General features: G+C 38.6%; 1 protein-coding gene across 2 annotated transcripts; it reads left to right on the top strand.

Annotated features, from left to right (window-relative positions):
- The first annotated feature begins 1941 nt into the window (after positions 1 to 1941).
- Positions 1942 to 20641, top strand: LOC581644 (KRR1 small subunit processome component homolog). 2 transcript variants are annotated; one of them, XM_030989156.1, is made up of 9 exons: positions 1942 to 2026; positions 13082 to 13301; positions 14209 to 14343; positions 14931 to 15056; positions 16006 to 16146; positions 17147 to 17317; positions 17674 to 17751; positions 18969 to 19124; positions 20287 to 20641. In XM_030989156.1, exons 2-9 carry the CDS (start codon positions 13125 to 13127, stop codon positions 20359 to 20361), a joined length of 1059 nt encoding a protein of 352 aa, XP_030845016.1. In that variant the 5' UTR covers positions 1942 to 2026; positions 13082 to 13124; the 3' UTR covers positions 20362 to 20641. The 2 variants fall into 2 exon arrangements, with proteins under 2 accessions (XP_030845016.1, XP_030845017.1); XM_030989157.1 differs by lacking the exon at positions 1942 to 2026 and adding an exon at positions 12167 to 12222.
- The last annotated feature ends 3484 nt before the right edge of the window (positions 20642 to 24125 follow it).

Below are 24125 nucleotides of genomic sequence, written 5' to 3'. Positions count from 1 at the left end.
TCAGAGGTGAAAAGTGCACTGCAATATTATGAAAAGAGGCACTTATGAGAATAAAAAAGGGGCACTCATAATAAAGGGAAATGTTTGTTGAAAGAAAATGGGCACCGATCAGATTTTAATAGGGGTATTTATCGGAGGTGATTACGGTGAAATAGGGCTTTTATGAGAAGAGGGAATTGCTTTTATTAGAAAGAAAGAGAGGCGCATGCTAAAATAAAGGGGCACTTATCAGAGATGAAAAGGGGTAATTATGAGAAGGGGAGGGAGAACTTATAAAAAGAAAAAAGAACATTTATTTAGAAGGAAAAGGGGAAGTGTCAAAATAAAAGGGGCATTTAGTAGAGATGAAAAGAGCACTTATCAGGAGGGGAAGGAGCACTTGTCAAAGAAAAACGAGTATCTCTCAAAATTGAATAGGGTCATTTACAATAACCGTGAGGAAAAGGGGCACTTATTAGAAAGGAATTGTGGCACATGTGAAAATATAAGGTGCGCTTATCCGAGTTAGAAAGGGTTAGATATTAAAAGGGGAAGGGGCACTTGTCAAAGCAAAAGGGGGCACCTCTCAGATTTGAATAGGGCAATTATCGGAGGTGAAATGGGTGCTTATCAAAACGCGAAAGGGGCGTTTCTCGTACATAAAAAGGGGCACGGCTAGAGATTAATGAATTGTTGCTTAATGTTGACAAATGTCAAATAATGAATAATAAATTGTTGCTTAATGTTGACAAATGCCAGGTCATGTTAACCGGCTCAAAGTCCAATTTGAGTCGTTTCTGTAATGTTGATATTCATCTGAATAACAAAGAATTACTTAGAGTAATGGAATGCAAATATCTTGGGGTTTTTTTTATTGCAATTTCTCATTGAACCCACAAATAGACCATATAAAGAAAAAGGTTTTAAAGACGTCTTTTGCACTAAAGCGAATGAGACAATTCACAGATGAAAAGAGCATTAATACTGTACAAAACCTTAATTCAGCCTCATTTCGCTTATTGCAGCACGATTTGGATGAACGGTAGAGAAACTCGGTTAAAACAACTTCAAACTCTACAAAATAGGTGTTTGAGATCTGTACTTGGAGTGAATAGTAGATATCACACTGAAATTCTCTATAAAACCCTTGAAATTGACATGCTAAAAGAATAATGGGTCAAACAGGCTTTTATTGTATTTAAGTTGTTACATAATCTTGGTCCACCTGTTTTATCTTCATTGATCCAATTTAATACTAAAGTAGGCTATATATGTTCCGTTATGCAAATTCACAAATCCCCCTTCCAAGACCTCACACAAATTTTCTTCAACATAGTCCATTATACCATGCATCAAAACTGTTTTATACCTACCCAACGATATCAGAATAATAAATGTTTTTGAAATCTTACAACATTGAGATAAGTAAAATTCAAGATATTTGCTCACTTCTTTCAACTCGTAGATAATTTTTTTCCCCCTCACTTTATCACTATGATTCTATTTTGTACTTAAATTTCTGTAAATATGTTCACTTATTATAACTTGCATATTTGTTTGTAAATATTTTCATTGTTTTATATTCTGTTATATATAATCACGGCCTCGCTGAAAAACAGCTTTTGCTGAATGCGGGCAAATTTGTATTATGTTTTTAACCGTGAATAAATGAAATATACCATACCATATTAACCAGGGCACTTATGCAAAGGAAAAGGGGCACTTTTCGAAGGAAAAGGGGCACTTGTCAAAGTAAAGGGGTACTTTTGGGGTAGGCCTACTAGGAAGAGTAGGGGGGGGATGCGACCCCCCCCCCCCCCCCAGCGCCGCCTCTGAGGGTGCTCTTGTATTAAAAAAAATAATTGCGTTCAAACTTCAAGCGCAACTCAAAGAATTTTAGCGCAACTGAATTCCCGACTTGACGGAAATTCGTGCAAGTTGGATGAGTTCAGTGGTTGTTGCCCTGGAACCGACATATAGAAAGAGGGCGCTTTATTTTCACACGTGCATGAGCTATATGAGTCTGCTTCACCCGTCAATTATTTGTGTAAGTTTGATATTATTCATTTGTTTCATGGATTTGATGTATAAGATGGATATATTTTGTGATATGCGTTTGGGATTGTTCATTTTATGAGTGTGAATTTGTACTGGCTTGATGTAAAACGTGAATTACAAATCGTGTCATGAGTGACTGAGGGGAATTGTCAACGGTCCCATCTGCATATATTTGTGTAGACCGAAAGCTTCAGTCTCTATACCGTCGGTTGTTCCACTGAGACTACGTCTGGCTCCACTAGACCTCCGGTTATAGAGACTGAACGATCGCCTATGCCAGCCTATGTTGAAGATATCACGGCTAGATTTTAGCCGTTAGGCCCCTCCCACAAACATGAACAAACTTGCCACGGCCGTATTGTCTTATGCCCCCAAAATCCCCCCAAATGTCATTTTAGTACCTCGTGCATATCCAATTTTACATTAGGCCTAGATCTAGGCTATAATAATAATAATGATAATACATAACATTTATTAGGCGCTTAATACTGATGTTTCTAAGCGCACAGTGTTCTGATTAAGAGAAGACTATAACCCGTAGAATTAAATTAGAAGAAAAAGCAAAGATACAAAAGTAACATAGATAAGGTAAGAAAAACAGTGGCAATCAACTAAATAAAGACAAATATGGTGCGCACCTCCATTGACCGACGCACAACTGCAATTTACAATTTGAAAAGATAGGTTTTGAGTAGAGATTTGAATTGAGATACAGAGGGGGCGCAGTGAATAAAGGCGGGCAGTTTGTTCCAGAGAGCGGGGGCAATAACTGAAAAGGCGCGGTCACCATACCGGGTGTTAGTGCGGGGTCCAGGTGTTAACAGTAATGTGGAAGATGAACGAAGTGTTCGTGACGACGTACGGGAACGTAAGGATATGAGATCGGAAAGGTAAGAGGGGGCTAAGCCATTGATAGCTTTGTAGCACAGGAGAAGAATTTTGAAGGATATGCGGTGGTGAATTTTAAGCCAATGTAGTGAGTTCAATATTGGAGTTATGTGCTCTGATTTACGCGAGAGAGTCACAAGCCGAGCAGCGCTATTCTGTACCCTTTGAAGTGGAACTAGATGTGACTGAGGGAGGCCAGAAAGAGAAGAATTACAGTAATCGATATGGGTCGAGACAAAAGCATGCACTAATTTTGAAGTTGTGGGTCGGTCAAGTAGCCTCCTGATTCTACTGATCTTATATATACCAAAGGGAAGCAGACTTACAAATATTACTAATGTGTTGTTTGAAAGTAAGATTGCTGTCAATATTTAAACCAAGGTCACGCACAGAAGCACAACAACTGAGAGAGCCATCACTCATAACAAGATCAGGAAAGGGGTCTGAGTTCCGAAATTTAGAAGTAATATGAATCATTTCAGATTTGGAATCATTAAGGCAGAGACAGTTTTGAAAAGACCAGGTTTTGATTTCATTGAGGCAACTGGTGAGTTTGTTCGCGGCTACTGTCCTGCTGTTTGGGTGAAGAGTTACATAAATCTGGGTGTCGTCTGCATACATAGTGTGTTGAATATTCTGATGAAGGTTAATAACATTTGAGAGAGGGCTGGTGTAAAGAATAAACAGGAGGGGGCCGACCACGGAACCCTGAGGAACGCCGCAGATGAGGGGAAATGATTCCGAGTTGGTGTCATTGATGATCACCTTCTGAGTTCGGTGCATGAGATAGGAGCGAATCCACTGAAGTACGGTGCCGGTGATGGAGAAGTCGTTCTCTAAGCGATGGAGTAACAGGTCGTGGTTGATAGTGTCAAATGCGGCAGTGTAATCAAGCAAGATGAGGACAGCTTCATTACCCTTATCTACAGCTAGAAGTAGGTCATTTAGGACCTTGACAGTTGCAGTCTCAGTAGAATGATGATTCCGATAGGCAGATTGGTGGATTGGAAACAAACCGAGATTGTCAATGTGGGCTTTCAGCTGTAGTGACACAATACGTTCCAAAACCTTCCCAAGGAATGGCAGGTTTGCGATGGGCCTGTAGTTCTTAAGTCCATTCGTGTCGAGACTCGGCTTCTTTAGGAGGGGAAGAAGCAGAGAAGTCTTAAAAGACTCTGGAACTATTCCGGATGATAACGAGAGATTGAACTGTTTGGTTATGTGAGGAAGGAGTTCATCGAGGACTTCCTTTAGAAGCCAGGTAGGAATCGGATCTAGCTTACAGTGTTTAGAAGGAAGTGAAGTGATGAGCTTCCTGACTTGTGAGAGGGATACAAGGCAGAAATCAGAGAGTTCATGACGAGGGCCTGGAGCAAAAGATCTTGAAGCTGGTGCTGGTACTACATTAGGGAAAGAGGATACAACTTTGGCGACTTTTTCCCTGAAGAATGTAGCAAATCTGTTGGCGAGTTCACTATCAGAAGAATGATCTGGAAGAGGTGAAGATTGAGTGGGCGTTGAGAGTGTCTTCACAAGACGAAACAGTTCTTTAGTGTCAGCATTCTTGATGAGATCTTTGAGATACGCTGACTTCGCATTGAAGATGCACTCATAATATGAATCGCATTCACGGCGGTACAGCTCTCTATCAACAAAAAGTCCAGACTTGATCGAACGACGTTCCGCACGACGCCTTCGCCTCTTGGCTTCCTGGATATCATCGGTAAACCATGGCGCATCAGGTCTGATTGATACAGTCTTGACCTGGATTGGAGCGTGCTCATCAATCAACGTCCGCAAAGATGAGTTGTAATGCTCCGCGGAAGCAGATGGACAAGATAGATCAGGAAGTGAATGGAACATTGTGTCAATAGAGTTGCGTAGAGAGTCCTTGTCAATGCTGCGATATTTCCTGAAGGAAACCTCTTTCTTGGGATTCTTCGGCCTTGCGATATTGACAGTGGTGACAAGTGCACAATGGTCGGAAGGCATGGAAGATAGCGAGTTCACGTTGCAGACATCATCCGAATTCCTTGTGAAAATCAAATCTAGAGTGTGACCTGCGCGATGGGTTGGTTCACGAACATGTTGCTTGAACCCTAACGAATCAACACATGTCATAACAGATTTTGCAAAATTATCATTGGGATCATCAACATGTATGTTGAAATCACCCAATAATAGAGGAAAATGATCATCTACAAGTCAACAGCACCTTCAAGGAGAGTTGGAAATTCATCCAAGAATGTGCCGTTGGAGAGATTATTATTGGCAGACGGGGGTGGTCGATAAATACAGTACAACCTTACAGCAGATGAAGGTGTCAGATTGAGTGTGACATCCAGTAATTCAAAAGATGCAAAATCATTGTTGTTGTTCAAGGTACAGCGAGCCGTGGATCTATAGAGAAGCAAAATCCCACCGCCCTTGGAAGATAACCGGGGTCGATGGGTGAAATCATAATTAGGCAAACCAGATCTTAGATCAGCTAATATGAGACCATCCCTCTTACTGTCTCCAGAGAGCCACGACTCGGTGATGACTAGAACATCTAGATCATGTTCAACAATCAAATCAGTAATTGCGTGTGTTTTATTGGTCATGGAACGTGCATTCCAAAGGCCAAGTTTGAGGCTATTGGATGATACCGACATTGGTGGAGGGAAATCCGGCCTTGGCATCGTACGCCGCCCACGTCCGCGATGAGTTCGACGTCGGCGACCGATGCCAAGATCGCAGATCCTGCTCCAAACATTCATGGGTAGTAAATTAAGCGGCTGGTTATTAATCTGATGGAGATCATTCAAGTTGTATGAAATATGTAAAGCTGTACAATCAGCTGAATAAGGAGGTGAGTTGGTATGGCCAATATTGGAAACATTCTCAGTGCAATTCACTGGACCAGGATTGGGCTGGATATCTCCAGAATTAAGGAGACATCGAAATGTAGCTGTCGAATTACAGTAATATAGTATAGGTTGACTACAATATTTGAGATGTTTACAGTGGAGGCTCTTCATGTGTGAGCCAGTACAAGTGAAACATTCCTTGGTTATATAGGGCTGATTCAAAGTGTACAGAATAGAAAAAACAAGCCCTATAGAAAACAACACTTTCAATGGCTTTCCATCCATTGTACAAGCAGGAATAGCTTACACAAAAGGAGCATACAAAAGAGACTATTGTGAATGTCAGTACATTCAAATGGTATACAAGCAAAGTACCAGTAAAGCTTAATGCACATGCCTGTACAGTAAAATTGAACAAGAACATCAAACATTAAACTTAACAGAAATACTGCAAATTCACACCAAAATACACCTTACAAATTGATTACCTCTGTTCCTTGACCAATATCAAACACAATGTTGAAAATACAAATACTAAATCCAACCAAAATTGGTAAAAAATGAAACAAATTACAGAGCTCAAAATGAGAGAGGCTACCTATAGAGGTGCACACCAAAAGCTATAATACATCGGTTCCACTTAGACCCTACTAACTTGATTGAAATAATCCGTTTAATGGTCCCTTTTAAGGAAATTATGGGTCAAAATCGACATCCATGTTGAAAATCTTGCAAGCCGTGTTAAACTCTCGCTGCCGTCAATCTCATCCCTTCTAGTCTACGCCGAAGGCAAAAAGGATTATGAAGGAAAAACTGTGATAACGCCATTACGAACGTGTAGATGGCGCACAGTTTTTCCTTCATAATCATTTTGCCTTCGGCGTAGACTAGAAGGGATGAGATTGACGGCAGCGAGAGTTTAACACGGCTTGCAAGATTTTCAACATGGATGTCGATTTTGACCCATAATTTCCTTAAAAGGGACCATTAAACGGATTATTTCAATCAAGTTAGTAAGTGGAACCGATGTATTATAGCCTAGGCCTAATGTAAAATTGGATATGCACGAGGTAAAATGACATTTTGGGGGATTTTGGGGGCATAACAATACGGCCGTGGCAAGTTTGTTCATGTTTGTGGGAGGGGCCTAACGGCTAAAATCTAGCCGTGATATCTTCAACATAGGCTGGCATAGGCGATCGTTCTGTCTCTATAACCGGAGGTCTAGTGGAGCCAGACGTAGTCTCAGTGGAACAACCGACGGTATAGAAACTGAAGCTTTCGGTCTAATATTTGTGTAGACCTATGTCATCACCCACTCAACAACATTACTTTGTGTGTTATTAACAATTTGAATTAAAGTCACCCTTTTATAATGAATACTAGAAATGCTGAGAATTTTCACTTGCCACTTGTACATACAACTTGATATAAACGTACAGTAATATATAATGGACCTTGCTTATGGAGTACCGTACCTCGTACATGAATAGAAATTTGTTAACAGTTTTAGTAGGGTGTCTGATCGCGCACCCGATGTTGTGTGCTAAAATTCTTCCCATAGAGACTGCACGCATCCCTATGCAGTCTACGTTCATTACGCGACCATGCAAAAAAAGTCAAGTTTTTTTTTTTCAATTTGAGATTCAAACCTTTATTAGTCTAGGCACATTCATGGGGCACTAGAGGGCGCTTCGCAAGCGTACGAAAATCTGAATGGCCTTGCTGCGGTGGGTCGGCAATAATCAGCCCAAAACTTGGATATGGGAGGGTGGAAGGATATATCTTTTTTATAATGTTATCCGGTCTTACCCCTAACCATCCTATGTTTAATCTATGCAGAAATAACATGCGAGTACGATAAGAGAAACATCGGGCCCATTACTGATGCAACTTTTTAAATATTAGCCTAGAAATGACCACCAAACGGAAAAAAATGACATTTTTTTCCGACAAATCTTCATAAAATCTGAGTTATAAACAACTCACAACTAGGCTCGGTAATGCAAATACGATTTTCTGAAAATTCAGGTGTGATTTTTTAAAGTTTCTTTCAAGTATATTTCTGCGCATCGCAGCGCAAATTTTCTTCACTGCTTCAAAATCACCCTTGAAATTTTTTTTTGCAACGAATTTGATACGGGGTCCGCGAGTATTCCCCGTTCCTTGCATGTTGAAAGTTTGGTAATATAAAGTTTGCATTGACTCGCGCACGAAAAAATGGCTCGAAAACAAATGTCAAAAAAGAGAAATAAACAAGCTTTTGTATAGTTTTAAGAGATCTACCGAGGTTTCTTTCTCGATATAATTTATTATATAGTCTCAATTAGAATTCAGAATTATCTCACTGAAACCGACGATGTTCTCGATCGTAGTTATTTTCACTTTGCCAGCAGACGTTCTAGCGGGGTTTTGGCAAAAAGCTAGCCCGCCACCTTCCCACCTCGAACCTTTCAAGTTCCGCTAAAATTGTGCGCTGCGGAGCTCCGAGGGTGCGTTGGTATCGCTGGCAAACTCTCGGGCGGCTAGCTCCCCACGACGGACCATTCGCGGTATGGCGAGAGTGTGTGTGTGAGATACGATTTTGGATTCGAAAACGCACGTACCACAACCGTGCGCGTCATTTTCAGCTGTCGAATGTCTACGACCAATTTTACATGTACGATTTTTAGTACAGATACTTGGTCAGTTTTCTTCTTTTATCTTTGGTTTTACAACATTTAAAAATATAATTTCTTTAAATTTGCTTCTGACTCGGTTCAGACTAATTGTCTGATGTGTTTTCAAGTCAATTTCTTGAATATATTTTTTTGCATGAATTTGCCTACCTTTATCTGTTGTGATCCTGAAGGCAATGGCAATATTGCGGAGACAACGTGCACGTTGTCTCCGCAATATTGCCATTGCCTATTACGTGTATTCACTTTCGGGTATTATTGTGCGTAATGGCTATCCATACTAGTCAATGGCAAATAGCGCGGGGACAACGTGGCTCAAGCTGCCAGTTGCGCATAACATGCGTACGCTATGCATATGCTTGCATATCGCGTGATACAGCTGTTTGGCTAAATTTAGCTAAACAACATAATTCTGCGTGTACGTCTCTTTCGTCGATTCTGATCAAAATGCTATGAATATTGCAGCGTTTCGAAGGGGCTGAATCTTTTGATAGAAACATTGGTGAGACTTGAAATTTGAAATGTATTATTCTGATAACATTTTTAATTCAAATATCAAACAAAAATGGTGAAAAACGATCCCAAATTGAAAATTGAAAAATTGTTCAGACACCCTAGTTTTAGACTTCTGAATCTGAGTTCTGTTCTAAAGACTAAACGTAAATATAAAAAATACTTGACGGACCTATATTGATATTAGCTACAGATTTGTACCGTTGTTAAATTCATTATATTTTAGTTTTACTTGTAGTCTAGAGTAAAGGAGGGGGTAATCGACCATCTCCAGTTTTCGGCCGATTGGTTGGATGCATGGTAAAATCCCTTTAAAATACATCGCATAATATCATATCACATATCCCACACATACCATACCATACCAGAGTCACTGAAGAACCACATTTGCAATGGAAAATATATCCTAAAATATCACATTTTAGCGATGTAATCGGCGATCGCGCTACCCGAATCTGAAAAATCGAGTATCTTACACGTGTCTTTAAGAAATATGGGTACCATAAAATGAGCTTTATTTCAAGTATTTTTCAGATTTAGAGCTCAAAAGTATCTCATCGCATGTATTAAATCAATGCAGCCGGACACCGCAACGCACACACAATATATCTGTCTAATTCAGATTCCAATTTCCGATCAACGCAGTGCTAGTTTTCGACATGGTGAGCACCGGGGAGCTCCGGCGTGGGATACCTGCTCCACCCGCTAGTGCTATAGATCTGCACGGAAATGCGCGGCGCATGCCGCTTCCTATTGACTTTGAACATGCAGTCGAAAACTGGCTCGCTATGTCGATAACTGCCTCCGAAACAGGGAAATTGAAATGAATGTTTTCATGGCAATTCGTGATTTTTTTTCTGGGATTCTTTTTTTGTTTAAATAATATTTGCTTCATGATTTAAACAAGAAATGATAATAAATAGGAAGTAAAGAGTTCCAAAAATAGGATTTTGTATTAAGTGGTTGAAACCCCCCTCCTTGACTAATTGTTATTTGTTTTACTTGTTATTATAGCCTAATTTTTTATATTTGATTATAATTGGTCAGCCGCATATAAGGACCACCTCCTTTCTGGCTGCCACCAGCATTAGCAATTTCCTTTGTATTATTCATGTTTGTAAATTGATTCTGTGTATTTCTGTGTTTATCTATGTTAGTAGTTGTAATTGTGTGAAACTTTGTATACTGCTTCTTCTGTTTTACTTTTACCCTGTATGTTTTGTATTGCTTGGCAAAATAAATTGAATTGAATTGAATTGAATTATTGATTCTCAACACCACTGTACAAAATCAGAGTGCACTAAAATCAGCACTTGGGTGACAACCCTACTACTGAGTGCTTTACAATCAATTCATTGCCAATTTGATGTTTGGTTTTTATCAAATACTAAAGATTAATCCTATCAAGTTCAAACCTATCACTCCTATTCTTAATCTATGGAGAACACATTTTTCAAATCTGTTCAACTTACATATGGTTGATTTACTGTAGGCAGTATCTGTCTAAGAAAACTATAAGAATTATTCCATCTGTCTTGCCAGAGTTTTATATATTTGCTGGTAATAATACTCTTTATTTCAGAAAAGGATAATTTGTTACAAATTTCAACGTTATTTTGTAAAGTAGATTTTGCATAAAAATCTGCCATTTCATTTCCATGTACACCACAATGACTAGGAATCCATTCTAAATATAAGTGTTTTCCTTGATACAATAGTTTTGTACTTTAATTAATAATTTCAGTTACAAATGTAATATCTTTTTCATCTTTTATGGCGAGCAGGGCGCTTACGGAGTCACAAAAAATAACAATGCCAACATACACATTAATGTTCTCTAGCCAATTGAGTGCAAGGACGATTGCAGCCAGTTCGGCTCTGAAAGATGATGTGTGATCCGCCAATCGTTTGGCTTGTTGAAAGGAAAAGGATGGTACATAAAAAGAAGCAGAACTTATTCCAAGATTTGGAACCTTTGACCCATCTGTATAGATGTGTAGTTGTATTGGCCATTTGGTGCCGATCAATTCTAAACTGCGTTGATGTATATAAGATGGGTTTTCATGTTTGTTCACTATTTTGCTTAATTCTATAACTTTGTATAGTGTAAGGTTCGATAGCACAATGATTCATTAGTTCTGTTCTGCATCCAAATGGCTTTTCATTCTTTTAAAGCTTCAAAAGTTCCATTTGCCAGCTGGGCTTAACGTTTAATGTGACAGGGTGACAGGGGAGGTTATCTGAGTTAACATCGCGGGAGGGATGTGATTCAGGGAGGTTGGCTTGTGGTTTCTGCTGTGGTTTTTCTTGCTCCAACTGTGTTTTTGCAACTTGTTCACATATGAAAGATTGTTTTGACTTTTACTATTTGTATCTTTTTGGCTTTCTTAGCTTCAAGACAGCCGTCAAAGGCTGCCGAATGGTTCCCTCCACAATTTATACATATCGGTCTATCTTTTCGGTTACATTCCTCAAATTTATGGTCTTCTCCGCATCTGACGCATCTCATTTTTGCTCTGCATTGAGCTATCCCGTGGCCGTAGTGTTGGCATTGAAAGCATCTCAAAACGGGGGGAATGTATTGTTTAACCTCAAACATTTGATAACACATAGTTATGTTCCTGGGGAGGTTTGTACGGTTGAATGCGATGATAACACTTCTCATTGGAATAAATTAGGTCTGTTTTCTTCACTTTCAATTGATTTTACATTCAATTTCAACCTTTTCATGATTCTTTTTACATCAATTACTCCTTGGTGTTTCAATTCATTGAGAATTTCGTTATTTGTCATTTCTGTAGGTACTCCATATATGACCAGGGTTCTCACAACCTGCTACTTTTCTGCAACTTTTACTGGGGTGGTTCCTATGTTACTAATTTGAGATAGTGCTTTTACTTGTTTGTGGTTCTTACATTTGATAAAGAGACCTTGGCTGTGGGTTTGATAAATTCCACAGGGTTCAGACATGCTTCACAGATATTTCTAGCTATAGTAATGGGATTCACATTCTTTAGCGATTTTGATTTATCAATGGGGGTAATTAATATTTTGAGTTCCGATTGGCGGTTCTGGGTTGTATTTTGGTCTTCTGAGGAAGAAGATTCTGTTCTCATTGAAAGATTTTCAATTGCAATGCTTCCTTCGTGCCTGCGTATTTTTCTCGGGTTTCTGCTCCCTACAGGAGTGTTTTACTGTTCGGAATTCATCTTCGTCATTGGATTGTAAAAGAGGTGGCTCTTTCTTCGCCCTGGCCGGTGAGTGTTACCCAGGCCATGCCCTGGTTGGTTGCCTGAAAAGGGCGAGAAATTCAATTGTGTGCAGTCTACGGTGTAATTAAGTGTGCGGTATGTGTTAGTAAAGCCCACAAGACTTGCTTACCTTTTGACTCTGATCCTAAGTATAGGCCTGTATGAATCCACTATAATTCAATCCTAAATTCATCAGTATAAAGAAGCAAAACAGTCCCAAAATATCCGGGTTCTGCTCACGAAACCATCATAAGTAAAAGTTGAGCGACTTCCCATTGAAACACGTGTTAAACTTAATACACGCATTTCAATGGGACGTCGCTCAACTTTTACTTAAGACGGTTTCGTGAGACGCAGCCTCGGTATTGAGACAATTTTAAACAATATTGGCAAAAATCTAGAAGAAATCTACAAGCTCCTAGTGAGCTTCTGAAAAGCATGTCCGCTCGGACACGCTACAATTTTGGTCCAGTTGGCATGCGCTCTAGCCTTTACGATCGACCAATCTTGACCTCATTTTCAAACACTGGCGCTTTTTGGATACAAGGGCCCTTCTGATTGGCTATTGCTGGCTGCCATTCGCTTGACGTTATAAGATATTAGTGTGAGGAGAAAGCTTGCGAATATTGCTAGAAGCGCCATCTAACCTAGATGACCAGCTAACTTAGCTGTAAATGCGTGAAATGCATGTACATTACAATGCAATTTTACGAGAGATCAAAGAGAGATCATCTGTTGACCATGATGTTTCCCTTCGTGATACCACTTATCTTCAATTTGTTCATCTAAATTCAATTTTCAGGAATGTGTTTAATTAAAAAAAATTGCAATTGTGAAATCATGTCCGTCCTTTTTATTTACACAGGCAACTGGTCTTAGCCAATCCCTTCAGTCTGCATCCCATTACCATGGCAACCAAGGAGGATGATTTAGAGGTGCCTCCTGATTGGAAGGATTCATTCACCAAGGAGGATAACCCCCACGGCTTGGCAGGAGAGAGCTCCTTCGCCACTCTCTTTCCAAAGTATCGCGAGAAGTACCTCAAGGAATGCTGGCCGTTGGTCCAGAAGACTCTAAACGAACATGTGAGTTCACCAACAAATTTCTTGCATTCTTCTTTTTGACTTTTTTACCAGTCTACCAATTATCGTCAGGGTCTTGTGTGATGAGCTTGCACGTCCCTGGCCTCCCTCCCCGAACCCCCCCCCCCCCCCCCAAAAAAAAAGGAATTTGTGCTGTTGCATGTACATATTTTGTTTTCATGCAAGTACAGTCAAAACCTGTCCACTAGGTAAACACAAAAAGTGGTCTTTGTAGACAGGTGGTCTTTGTAAACAGGTTCCTTTAGTACATGTTTCAATGAGAAACCATTTTCAAGGAAAACAAAAAATGTGGTCCTTGTAGACAGGTGGTCACTAAAGCAGGTTTGACTGTACATGTTATTCTTAATTAGTATTATGATCATTTGTTAAGCTATCCAAACAATTATATATATATGATGCAATTGGAATCACATCTTTCTAATTTGGAGGTATAGGCGTGGTGCTGGAAGCGGGGCTGGCGGATGTGATGCCAACAGAAGTGTCACTGCCTGTACAAATTTGATTGGAGAGTTCATATTTTCATGCAATTTTAGAAGAAAAATCAAATAATTTTTGTTGAAGCCTTGTTATATCTGGCAATGCCACTCATCATCCCAACTCTTTATGCAGGACATTTGACTGTATTTGATTTTTAGAAAGACTGATTCGATTTGTTATGTTGATCATTTCACGATGGATGATCTTGGGTTTCAACTTGGATGTCTACATGAATGATTGATGTGATACGAAGGAGAGGTACTATGCAGAGACAATGAAGTTACGTTACTCTGTTTATTTTGATGTTTGCGATTTTTTATTTTCTCCATAATTAAATCATACAATGTAATGAGAACACTCCCATTTGAATAATATGGGACAATTCACACTATCTAATCTCACTCTTTTGTAGGGCATCAAAGCCAACCTTGACCTCATAGAGGGCAGTATGACGGTCAAAACAACGAGACAGACGTGGGATCCGTTCATCATCATCAAAGCCAGGGACATGATTAAGCTTCTAGCCAGGAGTGTACCTTTTGAACAGGTAAGGAGAACTCATTTCACCTCTTGCAATTCTCGCTACCTCAACTACGGTATTTTGCCATAGAGGGCAGCACTGCCCATGGATGTTTTTGGCTAAGGCACTTCTGGGCCCCGTCTTACAAAGAGTTGATATCAATCGCAACTATGTACATAGGAGATAGGAGACTGCAAAATTTGTGATTAATTTGGATCAATCGCAACTCTTTGTAAGATGGGGCCCTAGTTCCCATACAATTACGACGGATCTAGAACTGATAGAAATGATAGTTTAGATACTAATAAGCTAACAGATTATGATGGTGCCTACATTGATCTCATCATATAATCAGGGGAGTTCATGGAACCTGAACAATAGTCAAGTAAAAAAAAAAGGTCTTAATTGACACTGCTGTACATTCTCTGTGGAAATTGGAAGGAACCTTATCTTATCATCTTGATGTTTCTTCATTCTCATTAATCCTTTCCTATCCCATACAATTTGGGTCCAGATTTTGAGATTGGTTTATACACTGTAGATGTAAACAAATTCGTTTTTTTTAAAGTGAATGGTACCTATTATTAAAATTTTCCATTCTTGTTTTCTCTCAGGCAATGCGAATATTAGAGGACGACGTCTCTGCAGAAGTGATTAAGATCGGTCGTATGGTGAGGAACAGAGAGAGATTCGTCAAAAGAAGACAGAGACTTATTGGACCCAATGGCTCTACACTTAAGGTGTGTTGGTTTTCATTTACTCATTTATTCAGTTATTCATTGATTCATCCATTCCTTTATTCCTTTATTTTATTTCACAATCAAAAAATGACCATGCATGCAGAAATAACCAATGTAAAGAACCACATAGACCTTTAGAGCATAAATGACAAAAGCAAGATGTCTAACGCTGTGATGACGTGGATAAGAGGGAGTGCTTAAGGTCGTTCTGCAGTAATGTCCGTGCGCACCGTGCACCTTTGCTGTGCAGAGCTAGCCGGTTATGTATTCACCATGCACACTGCTGGAGTTCCTGGTATTGTTCATAGCAAATACATGATCAGCTGGCCATGTGCAGTTAGGTGCACTCAAACATTACTATGGAACATCCTTAGATTTACTGTTAAAATACTACTCCTACTGTTGTGAATTAAACAAAGGACATTTATTTACTTATGTAGTGGAGGGGTCAACATAGGCCCTTGGATTTTCTTCAGCTGTTAACTCCAAACAAAAATTAGAACACAAAAGTCATGTACATGTAAACAATCAGCAACAACAAATTATGATTTTTAAAGAAAATGTTGATGTTGTTGTTAGTTTTGCTGTTTTTGCTGTTATTATCGCCATCATCATCATCATCATCATCATCATCATCATCATCATCATCATCATCATCATCATCATCATCATCATCATCATTACTTAGTGGTATTAGTATTAGAAGTAGTACAGTGTAGTAGTTGTATTAAAGCCCCATTGCACTACTTATAGCTACTTGCTCCCTCTATTTAGAAACAATGCCTAAGCGCTGCCCGTTGGTCCCCCATGACTATTTTTCTTATGTTAATTGAGAGGAGAGTTGATGAGATAACCACCTGTCAGTGACCATGCCGGGTGGTCTAATCCCTCCTGGCCAAACTAGTGCAGACAGGCTTTAAACAAATTTTACTTCTCCTTTTTATTGCAGGCGATCGAGTTGCTCACCAACTGTTACATCATGGTGCAGGGGAACACTGTATCGGCAGTCGGACCTCACAAAGGTTTACGGGACGTCAACAAGATAGTCACAGACACACTCAACAATGTCCATCCTATATATAATATAAAGGCAAGATAAAGATGACTTCTAGTAGAGGTTTTGTGTTGAGGGCAGTGTTTCACGAAACTGTCAAAAGCACAAGTTCGCCGACATCCTATGAAGACGTGTGTATTCAAATTAAAACATGATTCTATCGGATGTCAGCTAACTTGTACTTGTGACGGTTACGTGAAGTGCTGCCCTGGTAGATAAGTTTCCGGATTGAAGATCACAAGATACAGGGTTTGAATCCGAGCTCAGCACTAATGTCCTTTGGCAAGGCATTAAGCTGCATTTGCCTCTCCTCACCCAGGTGTACATGGAGTCCTGATATACGTGATTGCTGGTTACAGCTAGTTGGCAGCTTGGCTATAACCGAGGTATTAAGGCCAAAGCGCTATATGAGAAGTACTTATTTTTCTTCAATCGCGCTTGTGTCCATCACACTGTGATGTTTATGGCACTGCAACATTATTATGCGAGAGTCCTTGTACTTCGTTCAGCATTGTGAGCGCCTCTGAAAATGTGCCTGGCTGGAATGCTACCCAGGGAGTGAGAATGTGCATACATTATGTAGGCAAGCCTGAATCATATGACCAGGATTATAGTATACGTATCTGTGAACCACTTTGAGATATTACAAACGTATTGCATGCTATTTAAATCCAGAAAAGTGTAATGATTGTTTTTATGGATTATAACCAAACTGCGAAAGTAACTAGTGCTCAAGCATGCCAGGTGGAGAGTGGCCCATTTGGGTAAAATCAAGTACGAAAACAAAGTGGACTAAGCTTTGTCTAGCACTTATAGGGTTAAGACCTCCCTTATCCCCATTATTAGTACTGGACTACCGTATTTGCCGGCGATAAGGCCGCACCTAGACTTTTTGATTTTTATTCTTCCAAAAATACTGCGGCCTTTACGCCGGCAAATACGGTAAGCAACATATTGCGAGGAAAGGGTATATCATAGAAGTAATTGGATATTATTTGATTATACTGTATCCCAATTTTCCTCTTTTTTTTTAAAGGTTCTGATGATAAAACGAGAGCTGATGAAAGACGATAAACTGAAGAGTGAATCGTGGGATAGGTTCCTCCCCAAGTTCAGGACCAAGAACCTGAAGAAGAGGAAACGCCCGCAGAAAATAGGAAAGAAGAAGGAGTATACACCATTCCCTCCACAGCAACCAGAAACTAAGGTAATGGAAAGAGAGAAGATAGGTGGATGTATATAAAGAGAGAAGAGAGAGAGAGAGAGAGAGGGAGAGAGGGGGGGGGGGATAGAGTAAGAGAGGGGGAGATAGGCAGGGATGGAAATGGGGTAAAAGGAGAGAAAAGGATAAAAACAAAGATAGAAAGAAGGAAACAGAGTAGAGGAGGAGAAGAGAGACAGAGACAAAGAAAGATTTTACTCCATTCCCTCCACAACAACCAGAAACTATTTTGGGGTTTATAGTTCAAATTGTAATCATATGTATCTGGTGTTGTCGTCAATATGTACAATAAATTGACTTATCAACTCAAACTTTTATTTCTTCTTCCAAACCTCTTTCAGATTGACAAGGAGCTTGCTACAGGGGAATATTTCCTAAGAGAGAATCAAAAGAAGGCCAAAGTGAGGCAAGAGAAAAGGGTAAGTTCAACTCCACGATAAGAACCATCAAGGTATCTACATGAACTTCTGCTTTTTATTGCAATCAAACTCCAATGAGAGTTTGATGTGATTGCAGTCACAAACAGAACCAGAAGCACCATTTTCTAGGGTTATCTTCCAGATATGTTTATTCTAAGCGACAGTTTATTTTTCCTAGCTTCAAAGCTATGCCAAATATCTAACTTACTGGTGATGTAATGCAGTATTTTTTCTTCTGAAGTCTCATATATATATATAACCAAATTTAGTTCTGAACATAAATTGACGTCATATGTGTCATTTCACTTCATATTGGGTCTTATCTAAGCACTTTAATAGAAGTACTATTAAAACTTGAACAGTGATCACCTCAGCTTTAAAGGCACACTGTCCTACTTGTAGCTACTTGCTCCCTCTATATAGAAAACTTCCCAAATCGGTGCATGTTGGTCCCCCATGATCCTCTTTTTCTTATGTTAAATGAGAGCTGAGTTAATGAGATAGCCACCTGTCACAGTGACCTCGATGGCTCTCTGTGTGGTCTAATCCCTTCTGGCCCAGTAGTGGTGACGGTCTTTAATAGAAGTACTATTAAAACTTGAACAGTGATCACCTCAGCTTTAAAGGTGAATTTGACCCGTGCAGTTTTAATTTGCTTTTGTGCAATATTGAAAGGAACAATATTTGTCATTCTTTTATATTTGTATTCTAAGTTTATCCAGCTTTCCAGTGATATAAAGTTGTACTTTCATTGGATAGGGTCTGTAAGATCTTGTGGACATGCCCACGCAATGTGCCCTTCATATTCACATAGCCTGTCAACTAATAGTATGTACATGTAGTTGTATCATCAATTTGGATGCTGCTTGTAAGTGTCTCCTGACGACGGATAGTAAACCTGTTCGAAACGTGGAGCCACTCATCCTCTCCAAGCGCTATATTTCTGCTTAGAACTATAAGCCAAGAAAGATAACAAACAGTCCTTTTCAGGACTACACACACCCCCAAGAAAGATTACAGAGTCAGAGTCCTTTTCAGGACTCCTCAACCCTCTCTTCTCTCACACATGGTGCACCCGCAAGCCTACTGTATACCATCAATTTGTTTGGATTTACACTGCATGTAATCCTAGTTAGGGGGGGGGGGGGTTCTATATTTTACATGGACATTAAAACTTGAATCCTGAATATGATTTCTTTTTTGTTGTTTTGTCACAGATAAAGCAAGCTGAGGCGGAAGTGAAGAGAAAAGACAAACGTGAGAAGCCTTTCATACCTCCTAAGGAGCCTACAATATCGGAGACCAAACCAGCACCCAAACCAGACAGCAAGATTGATGTGAATGCATTCAAAGCAAAGATCAAGCAATCACAGGTAATACTCGTAGCATTAGATTGTTATGCTGTCAGATGACAACCAGAAAGCATTCATAGTATGAATGTATTCAAATCAAACATCAATCGGTCTCATGTAGTCCACTTTAAATAGCATTTGAATACACTTTCTGAGAACCAGAGAGCAATGATTGCGTGAATGCATTCAAAGCAAAGATCAAGCAATCACAGGTAATACTTGTAGCATTAGATTGTTATGCTGTCAGATGACAACCAGAAAGCATTCATAGTATGAATGCATTCAAATAAAACATCAGCCAGTCTCATGTCATTCGCTTAGCATTTGAATATACTTTCTGAGAAGCAGAGAGCATTCATAGTATGAATGTATTCAAAACAAACATCAATCGGTCTCATGTAGTCTGCTTATTGTTTGATTATACTATCTGATGAGAACCAGAATGCATTAGAGTATGAATGTATTCTCATCAAACATCAATCGGTCTCATGTAGTCCACTTTAAATAGCATTTGAATACATTTTCTGAGAACCAGAGAGCAATGATTGGATGAATGCGTTTAAAGCGATGATCAAGCACTCACAGGTTATTCTCAAAGCATTGGATCATATACGACCAGACACCAATAAACCACCAAATAGTTGCTTGCTGTGGTTTTCAGTTCGATCTCAATAAAGGCATATTTGGTCAGGATGGATAAATATTTAAACATTTTGAAACACAAAGTGGCAACACACCGACGTATCTTGCGAGATCCTCTCCAATTTGTGCTGTACAGAAATTTCATAACTTTCATTTTCTTAATTATTGATGACGAAATAGATGTATTTCATGCAGGGGTTGTATAATAATATATTTTGCAATAATTATATTTAGGGTGCATGTATGATTTAAAATTGTCATTAGGGAAAAAAACAATTATTTTTAGAATTATTTTTAGTACAGAGCAAATTTGTGTTAGATTGATCGCACTTTCAAAAATTCATAACTTTCTTATTTATAGTCTGTTTTTGCTCAAACTTTCACTGACCCATTTCTCTCATTTCCACTTCTATTAAAACCAACTTAAATTTGTAATACATTGAATTTTCATTCACATGTCTGCATGGAATGAGAATTTTGTTTGAATGTACACATGTACGTAATTAACACATGAGTGCACTTTCTATGCTTTTTCCAACAGTCCAAGAAGTTCCGTCAATCAGTAACCAAGTCAACGTTAACAACTCCAGGGAGTACAAAGAAGAAGAAAAAGTGATCGTTGAAAGATTGACCCAGAAAACTGTAATATAATGTGGAATATAAGACTTTATTGTTGTTTTTAGAAGAATTTTGAGAAGGAACAGTTATCATCATTTCTCATTCAGTCATTCAGGTATTGGCTTTGCTGATCAATAGAAAGAATGAGAGAAGATGAAACCATGAGATGAAGGAGAATGAAATGGAGACATGCCTAGATACAGAAGTCTTTTTCAGGGATTACAAGATTCTGAGCAGAATTTTGGGAAGGAAAAGTCATCAGCTCGTCCACCATGAGATTAGCCCAATGCACTGAGCCCATGCATTTCTATTTCGATTTGAAACCTGGAGAAATGACCCACATCATTCTGGGAATACATGAATTGAATTGGATCCAAAGTGACATTGATATAGCTACGCTACAAAACGGATCAACAACGCAAAGGCCATTGAATGTTTGGGACATCTTTGAATTTCAAATTTGCTGCTGCGTATCCATTCTTTTCTCCACATCATACAGGCATCAAGATGGTACGGAAGTGACATTGAAATTAAATTGCATACTTCAAGCCTGTCTGCACTAGTTTGGCCAGGGGGATTAGACCTCCCTGCAAGGTCACTGACAGGTGGTAATCTCATCAAATCAGCTCTCAATTAACATATGAAAAAGGGTCACCGATTAGGTATTGTTTGCTAAGAGGGTGCAAGTAGCTATAAGTAGTTCAGTGGGGCTTTAAAACCAAGAAATCAACAATGCATTATAGGGTAGAAATGCATGGAAACGCATGCATTTCACAGATCTAGAAAGGAACTGACATTGAAATGAAAAAGTTTTGATGTGACCTAGGCATCAGCTGAGTTCTTGGCCCCATTTCACACAACTTGTCATCAGTGACAAATGACAGTTTTTGTCATAAGCTAGTGATATCCTTGCTTCTGATTGGTTATCAGCAGATTTGTTACTGGTTTATGTCATTTGTCATTGAAAAAAGGCTTTGTGAAACAGGTCCCTGGTGATATTAGATAGCATAGTCCAAGAGACTGTCTGGAAGCAAATGGAACAGATCAAGTATGTAGAGTAGCACATAATTGTTGGTGTATATTGTGAGGTTTGGGAATCAACAAAATAACATGAAAATGGCTCAGTCCTGCTGGAAGTCACATGCATGGTTCGCAGAAATGGGTCTGTGGGACTACACAGACTTGTAATGTGAATATTTGGTCCAAACATTCAGCTATCTCTCGTCATGTTTCGAATATGAGAGCATTTGATCAACCAGGTTTTTTCAGGGGACATTTTGTCTTTTGATATTCTTTGTAACTAATATGATAAAGAATGAAATAGATCACAAATAGTTTTTTTGTTTAATACCTTTTCCAGAACTCAACCCCTTAAATCAAAATACATGTATGTATAAATATTGGAAGAAAGAAGAAATAAAGCCATAAGAAGAAAGAGAATATTGATTGTTGGATGTACTTGTATCTGTATTGTCTCCTGCTTTACTGAATTCATTCATATGTACATGTATACAGGTACAGGTAACTAAATTATTCATACCAAGTTTTGTACTTATTTAAGTACTTGTGTGTGGAAAATAGATTTATCCCGATTCCTTTTTCTTGAGAATATGACATACATGTATTCAACAATAGCCCTAATTCAACCAGTCCACCTTTCATTTTTTAGTAAAAAAAAAAAAAAAAACGACATAAAAATTACAAGGGGTATGAATAATTTAGTTAACTGTATGTGGCATAGAAGCTTGACACATTGTGATCAACATATTAACTTATTACATGTATCAATTACAAATGCAAAACTTCTGTGACAAATTTGTTGCAGTTATTGTAATTTATTATTGACGACAACATGTAGATAACAACATGTATGAAACAGGGCCCATACAGTCTAGTATATTGACTTCAAAATATGAACTTAAAGGGGAAGTCCACCCTGAAATTAAGTTAGTTTTAATGGAGTAGAAAAATGAGAGAAACAAGTCAGTGAAAGTTTGAGCAAATTCCGATTAAAAATAAGGAAGTTAGGATTTTTGAAGTTGTGATCAATCAAACACAAATTGGCAACTCTATGACGTATCATGCGAGCTCAACTTCCATTTGCTCAGTACTAAAAAAATCTAAAATTTTCATTTTCCCTCAAGAAAAATTTCAACCATACATGCACCCTAAATATAATAATTGCAAATATGTTTCTATACTCCCCCTGCTAGGAACAAATATATATTCCGTCATCAATAACGAAGAAAACGTGATTTTATGCAATATTATGCACAAAGCAAATGAAGGAGAGCTCGTATAATAAGTCACAGAGTTGCCAATTTGTATTTGATTGATCACAACTTCAATAATTCATAACTTTCTTATTTTCATTCAGAATTTGCTCAAACTTTCACTCACCTGATTTTCTTATTATTCTGCCTCTATCGAAACAAACTTATTTTGGGGGTGGACTTTCCCTTTAACTTTCCTTATCAATCTTCATTTTGCATATTTTAGCTCTTTTCAAATTATTAAGTTTTCTTTCCCCTATCAGTTCTTATCACCATTTCTTCTCTCCAAAATATAAAGTTTTGTCTCTCTTCTTGTTCTTTTCACTCTCCTATCTTATAACTCTCTCAAAAATTATACAAACTTTTCTTTCCACTTCTATTTCTTCTCTCTCTAAAATATGTAATTATCATTTTCAGCTTTTATTACTTTCTTCTCTCTTCATATATGAAAGTTTCTCGTATCATAAAGTTATGATTGATCTTTGTTCTCTCTCTTCCTCTTAAAGTTCGTTCAACTCTTTTCTATTATTTTGAACTTTTTCTTGTACCGGTACGGGTAGCTCCAGAATAAGCTTTATCAGCTTTTATCACCTTTTCTTCTCTCTTTATATATGAAAGTTTCTCACATCGTAAAGTTATTGTCCTCTTTGTTCTCTCTCTTCCTCTTCTATTTTTTTCAAATCTTTCTTGTACAGGTACTGGTAGCTCCAAAAAAAAAACACTTTTATTAAGCCATTGATATCTGAATTCTCTCATTGCTATAGGCTAAATACAGCAATCATCGGTTCCATAAGCAATTAGTTACAATTGTCATTTCTTCTTTCTCCTCTCTTCAAAATCTCATTACACCTAAAGCAGGAAAAATAGAAAGGTAACATTTAAATATCTATCCTTTATTTTGCCTTGAATAAATCATGACATAGAGGGTGTATAACACTGTTCAAACTTCTCATATGTACAATACATCGTGCAAGAATATCACAAAATGTTATATAGCAATTTTGTAAAAACCTGTCAAATGCCATTCCACATTGAATAATTAACTCACCGACTACCGAATCACCTCACTCCCATAAACTGAGTACAGTAACCATACAATTTCTGTAGCCAGGAGGTTAAAACACTGCCTTGGGGTATACTAGGTACAGTTATTCAAGTTAACCAATTGACTCCTGATTTCTGTCATTCCCACAAGCTCAACACAGTAATCGTCTGTTTTGCGTAGACATCATGTTAAGTAGCGGACAAACGCTTTCAACGATGCAACTTAAACATTTAAAGCTTATCTGCCGTAGTTTACAGGAGAGATTAGACTGCCCCGCAAGGTCACTGGACAGGTGGTTATCTCATCAACTCAGCTCTCAGTTAACATAAGAAAAAGAGGATCATGGGGGACCAATGGTCACCGATTAGGCATTGTTTGTTATATAGAGGGCGCAAGTAGCTACAAGTAGTGCAGTGGGCCTTTAAATTGATGGATGTACAAGCT

This window comes from Strongylocentrotus purpuratus, unplaced genomic scaffold (genome assembly GCF_000002235.5).
Source record: "Strongylocentrotus purpuratus isolate Spur 01 unplaced genomic scaffold, Spur_5.0 spur5_scaffold_18, whole genome shotgun sequence".
Classification (NCBI taxonomy): Eukaryota; Metazoa; Echinodermata; class Echinoidea; order Camarodonta; family Strongylocentrotidae; genus Strongylocentrotus; species Strongylocentrotus purpuratus.
This window is presented reverse-complemented; position numbering and strand designations above follow the sequence as displayed.